Raw genomic sequence first — 12083 nt, 5'->3', positions numbered from 1 at the left:
GATACGGTTGATAGAAGAGATAGAGAAGATCCAACGGAGAGCAGCGCGCTTCGTTACAGGATCATTTAGTAATCGTGAAAGCGTTACGGAGATGATAGATAAACACCAGTGGAAGACTCTGCAGGAGAGACGTACAGTAGCTCGGTACGGGCTTTTGTTAAAGTTTCGAGAACATACCTTCACCAAAGAGTCAAGCAGTATATTGCTCCGTCCTACGCATATCTCGCGAAGAGACCATGAGGATAAAATCAGAGATATTAGAGCCCACACAGAAGCATACCGACAATCCTTTCCACGAGCAATACGAGACTGGAATAGAAGGGAGAACCGATGTACTCAAAGTGCCCTCCGCCACACACCGTGAGGTGGCTTGCGGAATATGAATGTAGATGTAGATGTAGATTGTGTTGTTGGCTCCCCAGTAATAATCGTTGACTCTAAACGTGCGTTTACACGGGCCACTTTTTACGGTAGTATTTGTCTGCAGTAGCGCTTCTGTCAGAAATGGTGCCATGTCACTGCAGTAGACGGCAATTTTTCGGTATGGCCGGGCAATATTGCTAGTGTCGCATGCTGTTGAAAGAAGTAGCCGGTATACTATCGAGGAGTCGCAGCTGTTGTCCACCAACAGTGGAGAATATTTGGTATTGCAGGGCGGTATCTATTTCTGTCCTTGTATGTAAATATTTCCTTCTCGCTCTCATCTTTGTATTCTCTCACCGACGGCGCTACAGTCACTTGTCCGAAGGAAAACAATATCGTTTCGATATCGTTCGAAAATGTGTGCTCGTAAACATAGCCACCTATTTCTTCAGTTGCTTGCTGCTGTGAGTTTGCTGTATACAGAAAAGGAGAAGTGGACAAACGAGAGAACTAAGAATTTCTTAAATGCAGTTTGTCTGCGACCAGAGCTATAGGACGTCGAATGTAACGTATAATACGATAATACAATCGCAGTCTTACAAAGGACAGTAGAGAAGCTGTTTGCGATGAGCTCGGAATCACATTTGGTGAAAAATACGAAAAATTCTGAAGTCTTCAATCTGTCCCAAATGCGAGGCAAAAAAGTTACAGCCCGCATCTCGTGGTCGTGCGGTAGCGTTCTCGCTTCCCACGCCCGGGTTCCCGGGTTCGATTCCCGGCGGGGTCAAGGATTTTCTCTGCCTCGTGATGGCTGGGTGTTGTGTGCTGTCCTTAGGTTAGTTAGGTTTAAGTAGTTCTAAGTTCTAGGGGACTTATGACCACAGCAGTTGAGTCCCATGGTGCTCAGAGCCATTTGATTTTTTGAAAAAAGTTACACAGAAAGAGAGTAAGCGCAGGTGACTTTTATCCATTAGTGTCACCCTCTCCATCTACATAGATTCCTGTAGGAGGACCGATAGTGTAAAGGGTGATCTGTGCTCGTGAACAAAAATAAAATATAGATAAATATTGTAGTCTTCCTTCAAACTTAACTTATTGATATCCATCAGACCTTTTACGAAAGCATTGCAAACTTCTGATACCAAGCGTGTTATCTGTCAATAGCGCACTTTAATGACGCACATTAAACTATTGTACAGATTACCGTTAACTAAAAACTTACCTTAGTTTATCAAAAGATGGTTCAAATGGCACTGAGCACTATGGGACTCAACTTCTGAGGTCATACGTCCCCTAGAACTTAGAACTACTTAAACCTAAGTTACCTAAGGACATCACACACATCCATGCCCGAGGCAGGATTCGGACCTGCGACCGTAGCGGTCTCTCTGCAAATCTCCGACAATAGCTTGCAGTCTTGTTTGCTGATGATGCTGTGTTGTACGGTAAGCTGTCGAAATTGAGTGACTGTAGGAGGATACAAGGCTACTTAGACAAAACTTCTAGTTGGTGTGTTAAATTGCAGCTAGCTCTAAATGTCGAAAAATGTAAGTTAATGAAGATGAGCAGCAAAAACAAACCAGTAATGTTCGGATACAGCATTAGTAGTGGTCTGCTTGACACTAACGTGAGAACTGTGGTGACGGCCGGTGTGGCCGAGCGGTTCTAGGTGCTTCAGTCTGGAACCGCGCGGCCGCTACGGTCGCAGGTTCGAATCATACCTCGGGCATGGATGTGTGTGATGTCCGTAGGTTAGTTAAATTTAAGTAGTTCTAAGTCTAGGGGACTGATGACCTCAGATGTTAAGTCCTATAGTCCTTAGAGCCATTTGAACCTTTTTTTTTTCTTAGTGCTGTGGCCAACGAGAAAGGCATCGAGCACGAAGGAATGCAGGCAGTCCGCAGTGATGTTCACGGAGTCCACTGTTAGCATGGCGCCTACTATCGTTATCACAGATCCTATCGAGCCTCATGTGAATGTCGCTCGTATAGCACTGCCCCTCACTCAGCTGTATCCATTCCTAGGTGCATGTTTCGAGCATCCCTCTGCCTCGATGACGGCCATCGACCATCGACTTGTTATACCAAAACACCGACAAGAACAAGTGACCTTATTTATAAAATTTAGAAAACGTGATTACTTGGGTAGTGTCTGCGCAACCGCAAGAAAAAAAAAAACAGACGTTTGTTCCAATTATTTTACAGGTCCGTCTTGAGCACACACACACTTTTATGCTTTCCTGTTACCAGTTCCGGCTACTGCCATCTTCAGATCTATTACAAACCAAAACATTAGTATAACCAACTAAGTTCAATTTGCTGAAGGTAAATCTGTAAAAGGCCTGGTACTACAGAAGAAAAATGAAAAATATTTACATGATTAACAGCCATGCATACCAGCAGTACAAACCATAAAATATTCTGGTGTGGGTACCAGCGTCAAATTATAAATGTAGGTACATATTAAGCGCTGGTGGTGACCTGACTTCGCCAGGTATTTATACAAATGACTGAGGCGAGCAGAGGGCGCTATAGCTAGGTTACATGAGTAATCAGTATCACAAATTTAATACTTAAAATGCACTATGTGTACTCATTAATTAAAATTAGTTAACATGGCAAAATAAGTGTCGTTAATTATCTTACACTTACAGTTATGGTTTAATAGTTTTGTCATGCTGGAAAATTTCGATTTATAGACGTGATTTTATTTTTAAATCTTTTGTACTGGGTTTTGCACAATTGTGTGTTTTACTTTCCCAGGCTAGGAGCTTCTCATTATTACTATTCGCAAATTTTACTTGGATTCTAAGTATGGATCTAATTCCACATATTGTATGTCAGTACATGTTTTATTTTCAGACGCTTGTTTTCCCATGTGAAGTAATTTTAATTAATGACGGCGCATACTCCATTTTAAATATTAAATATGCGATACTGATTACTCATGCAACCTAGCTATAGTGACCTCTGCTGGCCTCGGTTGTTTTTGTAGATACTAGACGCATCTAAGCCATCACTAGCACTTAATATGTAACTACGTCTATAATTTGACGTTGATACCTACATCAGAATATTTTATGGTTTGTGTCACTGGTATTCATAGCTGTAGCCTAGTAGAGAGTGTCGGAAGTTCCATGCGGCTTTTCGCGGGCGATGCTGTAGTATACAGAGAAGTTGCAGCATTAGAGAATTGCAGCGAAATGCAGGAAGATCTGCAGCGGATAGGCACTTGGTGCAGGGAGTGGCAACTGACCCTTAACATAGACAAATGTAATATACAGCGAATACATAGAAAGAAGGATCCTCTATTGTATGATTATATGATAGCGGAACAGACAATGGTAGCAGTTACTTCTGTAAAATATCTGGGGGTATGCGTCCGCGGAACGATTTCAAGTGGAATGATCATATAAAATTAATTGTTGGTAAGATTCATTGGGAGAGTCCTTAGAAAATGTAGTCCATCAACAAAGGAGGTGGCTTCCAAAACACTCGTTCGACCTATACTCTAGTATTGCTCGTCAGTGTGGGATCCGTACCAGATCGGGTTGACGGAGGAGATAGAGAAGATCCAAAGAAGAGCGGCGCGTTTCGTCACAGGGTTATTTGGTAACCGTGATAGCGTTACGGAGATGTTTAGCAAACTCAAGTGGCAGACTCTACAAGAGAGGCGCTCTGCATCGTGGCGTAGCTTGCTGTCCAGGTTTCGAGAGGGTGCGTTTCTGGATGAGGTATCGAATATATTGCTTCCCCCTACCTATACCTCCCGAGGAGATCACGAATGTAAAATTAGAGAGATTCGAGCGCGCACGGAGGCTTTCCGACAGTCGTTCTTCCCACGAACCATACGCGACTGGAACAGGAAAGGGAGGTAATGACAGTGGCACGTAAAGTGCCCTCCGCCACACACCGTTGGGTGGCTTGCAGAATATAAATGTAGATGTAGATGTTAATCATGTTAATATTCTTTTTATTATTCTTATGTAGCACCAAGCCTTTTATAGATTTAGCTTCAGAAAATTGAACTTAGCTGGTTATACCACTGTTTTTGGTTGTAACCCATCTGAAGATGGCAGTAGCCGAAACCGGTAATAGTGCAGCGTAAAAATTCGTCTAATCAAGACGGACCTGTAAAATAAAGTGCCACAAAATGATCACGGACTCATTTTCAGACTGTATGTCTTCAATTGGCAGACGTATCTGTCTGATTGTACCCTCTTTGGTCCACGAAATCAAAAAGGAAACCTTTTGCTTGTTTGTTCTTTCTATAATTTAAATTTGTTTAATTAAGTTCTGAATTTTGGTTTATATTTTAAAGGTAGTTGTGTTAATGTGATACTACATGTTTGTAGCGCTCTTCGTACATTCCCACACATTTCTAAAAGGAATGACAGGTGCTAAGCTTGGTCGGGCATAGTAGTGTACATGACGTACATTACATACTGACTTATTCTCTCCTTTCGCACTGTGACTCAGTGAGAGTGTATGTTGATATGTTGAGTTCTTCATTGACATTGTGGGAGTCTCTTGTGTTTCAGTGTAACTACTTTCTTTGACAATGCGGAGACGGGCGCTGCAGAGCCCGTGCTCCCGTGCCACGCGGTACTGACGGTGTTGCGCGGTGGTCGTGTTGCAGGGGCGGCAAGGAGAGCGTGGCCGTGGTCCTGGCGGCCTACATGCACTACTCCAACATCTGCGGCAGCGCCGACCAGGCGCTCGACCGCTTCGCCATGGCTCGCTTCCTGCAGGACAAGCTGGGAGACCTCGACCAGCCCTCTCACCGCAGGTAAGTCCGCCGCACCCGCATCTGCGCGGCCGCTCTGCAGGTCACGTCCGAGTGTTCGACAGTGGCTTCACAGAAGCAGTTTCAGACCATTACACTCTCGGGTGGGACATCGGAAAAATGAACCCCTAAATCTTTCTTGCGAGCTCTGACTTCTCTCATTTCGTCACAATAGTCGCTTCTCCCTTGTAAGGGGTCCGTAGGCCCTTACTATAACTTTGCACTCGGCACAGGTCGATAGGGCGAACAACCGATTATGACGTGTTGCGAGAGCGAGTGTCGAGATGCGCCAGAGTGGTTGACAGGAATGGTGTGTGTGTGTGTGTGTGTGTGTGTGTGTGTGTGTGTGTGGAGGCCATTATTGGAATACGGGGTTTTTAACCGAAAAGGGTGTCACCATCGCCGTGGTTAGACCCCTAAATAATAAATGAATACCGGGAAAGTGATGAAGTATCTTTGTAAAAGTGATCAGTGACGTTACTAGTGCCGATATTTGGTTTCGCGTCTACCGCGCCGGCCTAACCTTGGATTGCAGTGTTGGATGCAGTGATGGATTAGCGTGTGACGATAATGGCAAATGAAGAAAGCCTGTGCTGAGGTTAGCCGTAATTAGATATGCATGACGAAGGCAGTGACTGTCTCCTTTTTGTGTTTTGAGAAGAATATAAGTTCGTAATTAGTAAAACTGTGTTGGTGTTCCTTATTACCATACATTCAGTATTGTAGTATTGAACAGGACGAAATGAAAAGTAACAACTTCCGTAGCAGTCAATTCCGATTAGCAGCCCCATTAGGTTCACGGTCATGTTAATAATAAATATTGGGCTGCTATTCGATCAGATCAGGGCAGGATAAAAACGGAGATGTTACACCCTACGTAAGTGGGAGTCAACAATGCATTTTCGCATTCAGAGGAAAAATTTGGTGAAACAAATTGCGCGAAAAGATCTCGCCGCAAGTAAAAACGCCTTCCATTTAACGATTTGACGCCCAAGACCCTTACCATATCCGTGACAGTCTGTCCACTATTGCTCTATAATGCAAAACGAGCTGTCCTCCTTTGAACTTTTTCAGTGTCCTCCGTCAGTCCTGTCTGGTAAACATCCCATTCCGCAAGCAGTGTTCTAGAAAAGGACTGAAAAGCGTAGTCTGTTTAATAGAACTGTTGCATTTTCTAAGCTTTCTGCCAATAAAACGCAGTCCTTGGTTCGCCGTGCCCACAACACTTGCAATGTGATCGCCTCAGTTTAGGTTTTTGCTAACTGTGATCCGTTTCTATACAGATGAATCAGCGATCTTTAAAGTTAACTGGTTCATAACGTGACCGTGACTGAAGGGCTTTTGTTAGTACTTGTGTAGAGAACGTCACATTTTTTTAATTCTTTTAGAGTCAATTACTGTTTTTTGCAATCTAAGTTAGATTGGTAATTATTTTAGATCTTCTAACGACTTCACTAGACGGCAGACGACAGCACCATCTGCTAACAATGTAAGAGGGCTGTTCGGATTGTCTCCTATATCACTTACGTAGCAGATGGCCTATAATTCCAGATATCATTTTTACTTCACTATAAGCGGTTCAGACAATAGGATAGTGTGCTACAGAAGAATGATGGGTATTGGTGTAATTACTGAGGAAAGACTGAATCGAAAAAAGGAGTGTATGGCAGAATGTGGCCAAAGGAAGAGATAGACTGATGGGACACATCCTGCTTCACGTCAGCGAAGGTCTTTGTCGAATGACTGCTGCTGTGATGCACTCTCTGATGTTCAGTTCTTTTTTTAGATGGTGAAGCTGCTAGAAACTGGTTGCAGAGATAAAATGAAAGCTTACCAAAAATATTTCACGGAAGATAAAAGAGAAACTTTTTTATGCTTAGTGGAGCAAGTTGTTAACTTCAGGTGCCTAAGATGTGAAATAACCAGTAATATGACACGTAGTACACAAATACAAATAAGGATAGCTGTCACAAAAAGAAATGTTCTTAAAGAAGGAGTAGTACTTTTTGTGGTCTATTATACAAGGAATTACAGACAAGATTAGAGAAGCGTTTTTAATTTTGGGGAAGGGTGGAAGGTAGGAAATGGACATATAAAATAAGGAAAAGAGGTTGCGTTAATCAGATGACTGAGAAAAGACCAATAATGGAAGCATTTAAGAGGAGGAAAAAAATATAGTGTTAGACACTGTGCAATAAGAAACTTCCTGGCAGATTAATACTGTGTGCCCGACCGAGACTCGAACTCGGGACCTTTGCCTTTCGCGGGCAAGTGCTCTACCAACTGAGCTACCGAAGCACGACTCACGCCCGGTACTCACAGCTTTACTTCCGCCAGTACCTCGTCTCCTACCTTCCAAACTTTACAGAAGCTGTCCTGCGAACCTTGCAGAACTAGCACTCCCGAAAGAAAGGATATTGCGGAGACATGGCTTAGCCACAGCCTGGGGGATGTTTCCAGAATGAGATTTTCACTCTGCAGCGGAGTGTGCGCTGATATGAAACTTCCTGGCAGATTAAAACTGTGTGCCCGACCGAGACTCGAACTCAGGACCTTTGCCTTTCGCGGGCAAGTGCTCTACCAACTGAGCTACCGAAGCACGACTCACGCCCGGTACTCACAGCTTTACTTCCGCCAGTACCTCGTCTCCTACCTTCCGCACACTCCGCTGCAGAGTGAAAATCTCATTCTGGAAACATCCCCCAGGCTGTGGCTAAGCCATGTCTCCGCAATATCCTTTCTTTCGGGAGTGCTAGTTCTGCAAGGTTCGCAGGAGAGCTTCTGTAAAGTTTGGAAGGTAGGAGACGAGGTACTGGCGGAAGTAAAGCTGTGAGTACCGGGCGTGAGTCGTGCTTCGGTAGCTCAGTTGGTAGAGCACTTGCCCGCGAAAGGCAAAGGTCCCGAGTTCGAGTCTCGGTCGGGCACACAGTTTTAATCTGCCAGGAAGTTTCATATCAGCGCACACTCCGCTGCAGAGTGAAAATCTCATTCTGGAAACATCCCCCAGGCTGTGGCTAAGCCATGTCTCCGCAATATCCTTTCTTTCGGGAGTGTTAGTTCTGCAAGGTTCGCAGGAGAGCTTCTGTAAAGTTTGGAAGGTAGGAGACGAGGTACTGGCGGAAGTAAAGCTGTGAGTACCGGGCGTGAGTCGTGCTTCGGTAGCTCAGTTGGTAGAGCACTTGCCCGCGAAAGGCAAAGGTCCCGAGTTCGAGTCTCGGTCGGGCACACAGTTTTAATCTGCCAGGAAGTTTCATATCAGCGCACACTCCGCTGCAGAGTGAAAATCTCATTCTGGAAACATCCCCCAGGCTGTGGCTAAGCCATGTCTCCGCAATATCCTTTCTTTCGGGAGTGCTAGTTCTGCAAGGTTCGCAGGAGAGCTTCTGTAAAGTTTGGAAGGTAGGAGACGAGGTACTGGCGGAAGTAAAGCTGTGAGTACCGGGCGTGAGTCGTGCTTCGGTAGCTCAGTTGGTAGAGCACTTGCCCGCGAAAGGCAAAGGTCCCGAGTTCGAGTCTCGGTCGGGCACACAGTTTTAATCTGCCAGGAAGTTTCATATCAGCGCACACTCCGCTGCAGAGTGAAAATCTCATTCTGGAAACATCCCCCAGGCTGTGGCTAAGCCATGTCTCCGCAATATCCTTTCTTTCGGGAGTGCTAGTTCTGCAAGGTTCGCAGGAGAGCTTCTGTAAAGTTTGGAAGGTAGGAGACGAGGTACTGGCGGAAGTAAAGCTGTGAGTACCGGGCGTGAGTCGTGCTTCGGTAGCTCAGTTGGTAGAGCACTTGCCCGCGAAAGGCAAAGGTCCCGAGTTCGAGTCTCGGTCGGGCACACAGTTTTAATCTGCCAGGAAGTTTCATATCAGCGCACACTCCGCTGCAGAGTGAAAATCTCATTCATACTGTGCAATAAGGAATGCACTACAGGGAATGGTAACTGACAATAGGACCTCAGGAAGGAGGAAACACGGCCTAATTGACGTCAGGATAAGTGTATTATATGCAGCAACGAAAACTGAGAGAATTGTAGAATGCTGTCCGTTCTAATGTGCAGAACACATCACATCATCATCATCATCATCATCATCATCATTATCATCATTATCGCCGGCCGAAGTGACCGTGCGGTTAAAGGCGCTGCAGTCTGGAACCGCAAGACCGCTACGGTCGCAGGTTCGAATCCTGCCTCGGGCATGGGTGTTTGTGATGTCCTTAGGTTAGTTAGGTTTAACTAGTTCTAAGTTCTAGGGGACTAATGACCTCAGCAGTTGAGTCCCATAGTGCTCAGAGCCAATCATCATCATTATCAACGTCAAACGCATTTGTGGCTACTTGGCTACTTGCACCATCCTCAACAACTTTTAACCGAATACCAGCGACGAAGCTCAGAGAGACCCATCATGAACAATAATTTCATGGTAATATAAAAATTAAATTTCGTTATAGTAAAAGCATAAAATATCAAAAACCGTAACTAAGCAATCAATTTCTGTACAGTAAACGAAAGTTCTTATTCAGGGACCATTCAGAACATTCATATTCCATTTCACATACTTATCCTGTCAGTGTACAATGGTCAAATCCGAGAAGTTAGATCTAATATGGAGGTTTATTGACAATCATTCATTTATTTATTTATTTATTTATTTATTTATTTATTGTTCCGTGGGACCACATTTAGGAGAAGTCTCCATGGTCATGGAACGAGTCAATACATGAAATTATAACACGATTGTAGAAACACATAAAATGAAACAAGTCGTTAGTTTAAATAAAGAAAATCAAGAATGTAACACTGGAATTTGCTTAATTTTTTATCTCTTCCAGGAGCTCCTCGACAGAGTAGAAGGAGTGAGCCATGAGGAAACTCTTCAGTTTAGACTTAAAAGTGTTTGGGCTACTGCTAAGATTTTTGAGTTCTTGTGGTAGCTTATTGAAAATGGATGCAGCAGAATACTGCACTCCTTTCTGCACAAGAGTCAAGGAAGTGCATTCCACATGCAGATTTGATTTCTGCCTAGTATTAACTGAGTGAAAGCTGCTAACTCTTGGGAATAAGCTAATATTGCTAACAACAAACGACATTAAAGAAAATACATACTGTGAGGGCAATGTCAAAATTCCCAGACTATTGAATAGGGGTCGACAAGAGGTTTTCGAACTTACACCATACATAGCTCGAACAGCCCGTTTTTGAGCCAAAAATACCCTTTTTGAATCAGAAGAATTACCCCAAAAAATAATACCATATGACATAAGCGTATGAAAATATGCGAAGTATACTACTTTTCGTGTTGAAATGTCACTTATTTCAGATACTGTTCTAATGGTAAATAAAGCGGCATTTAGTTTCTGAACAAGATCCTGAACATGGGCTTTCCACAACAGCTTACTATCTATCCGTACGCCTAGGAACTTGAACTGTTCCGTCTCGCTTATAACATGCCCATTCTGTCTGATTAAAATGTCAGTTCTTGTTGAATTGTGGGTTAGAAACTGTAAAAACTGAGTCTTACTGTGATTTAGCATCAAATTATTTTCCACAAGCCACGAACTTACTTCATGAACTACATTATTTGATAATGTTTCAATATTACACACAAGATCCTTCACTACCAAGGTGGTGTCATCAGCAAACAGAAATATTTTTGAATCACCTGTAATACTAGAAGGCATATCATTTACATAAATAAGGAACAGCAGTGGCCCCAGCACCGACCCTTGGGGAACGCCCCATTTAACAGTGCCCCATTGGGACTGAACATCATTACCACTCTCAATATTGCGGAGGATTACCTTCTGCTTTCTGTTCTTAAAGTAGGAGGCGAACCAATTGTAAGCTACTCCCCTTACTCCATAATGTTCCAACTTCTGCAGTAATATTTTGTGGTCAACACAGTCAAAAGCCTTCGTTAAATCAAAGAAAACACCTAACGTTCTCAACCTTTTATTTAATCCGTCCAAAACCTCACAGACAAAAGAGAATATAGCATTTTCAGTTGTTAAGCCATTTCTAAAACCAAACTGTACATTTGACAGCAAATTATGTGAATTTAAATGCTGCAGTAACCTTGTATATACAAGCCTCTCGATAACTTTAGCAAACACCGATGGCATAGAAATAGGTCTATAATTGTCAACATTATCCCTGTCTCCCTTTTTATAAAGTGGCTTCACTACCGAGTACTTTAATCGGTCAGGAAACCGACCACTGCTAAAGGAAAAGTTACAGATATGGCTAAGTACTGAGCTAATATACGTGGAACAATACTTCAGTATTCTGCTAGATACCCCGTCATATCCATGAGAGTTCTTGGTCTTTAGTGATTTAATTATTAACTCAATCTCCCTCTTGTCAGTATCATGGAGGAGCATTTCAGGTAACAGTCTCGGAACACTTTTTTCTAAGAGCGCTATATGATTCCCTGTTGGGACTAGGTTTCTATTTAGTTCACCTGCTATATTCAGAAAGTGATTATTAAGTACTGTACATATATGCGACTTATCAGCAACACGGACATCCCCACTACGCACTGATTCTATATCCTCGACCTGTCTCTGCAGACCAGCCACTTCCTTTACGACTGACCATATGGTTTTAATTTTATCCTGAGACTTAGCTATTCTATCTGCATACCACATACTTTTTGCCTTCCTAATAACTTTTTTAAGCACCTTACAATACTGTTTGTAATGGGCTGCTGCATTTAGATTTTGACTGTTTCTAACGTTTTGATATAATTGCCACTTTGTTCTACAAGATATTCTTATCCCTTTAGTCAGCCACCCAGGCTGCCTGTTTGTGCTAGTACCCTGTTTTAAACGTTCTAACGGAAAGCAACTTTCAAAGAGCACGAGAAAAGTCTTGAGGAAAGCATTATATTTATCGTCTACTGTATCAGCACTATAAACATCTTGCCAATCTTGTTCCTTGATAAGG

The 12083-nt window shown here is 43.2% G+C and overlaps 1 protein-coding gene across 1 annotated transcript in view; it reads left to right on the top strand.

Annotated features, from left to right (window-relative positions):
* LOC124799210 (tensin-1) overlaps positions 1-12083 on the top strand; it is a 524781-nt gene that overhangs the window by 65588 nt on the left and 447110 nt on the right. The window contains exon 3 of the mRNA XM_047262746.1: positions 5002-5151. Coding sequence (XP_047118702.1) covers positions 5002-5151 — 150 coding nt within the window. The remainder of the gene's footprint in view (positions 1-5001; positions 5152-12083) is intronic.

Source organism: Schistocerca piceifrons, chromosome 5, assembly GCF_021461385.2.
Source record: "Schistocerca piceifrons isolate TAMUIC-IGC-003096 chromosome 5, iqSchPice1.1, whole genome shotgun sequence".
NCBI lineage: Eukaryota > Metazoa > Arthropoda > Insecta > Orthoptera > Acrididae > Schistocerca > Schistocerca piceifrons.
Note: the sequence above shows the minus strand (reverse complement) of the source record. Positions and strands in the feature narration are given on the sequence as shown.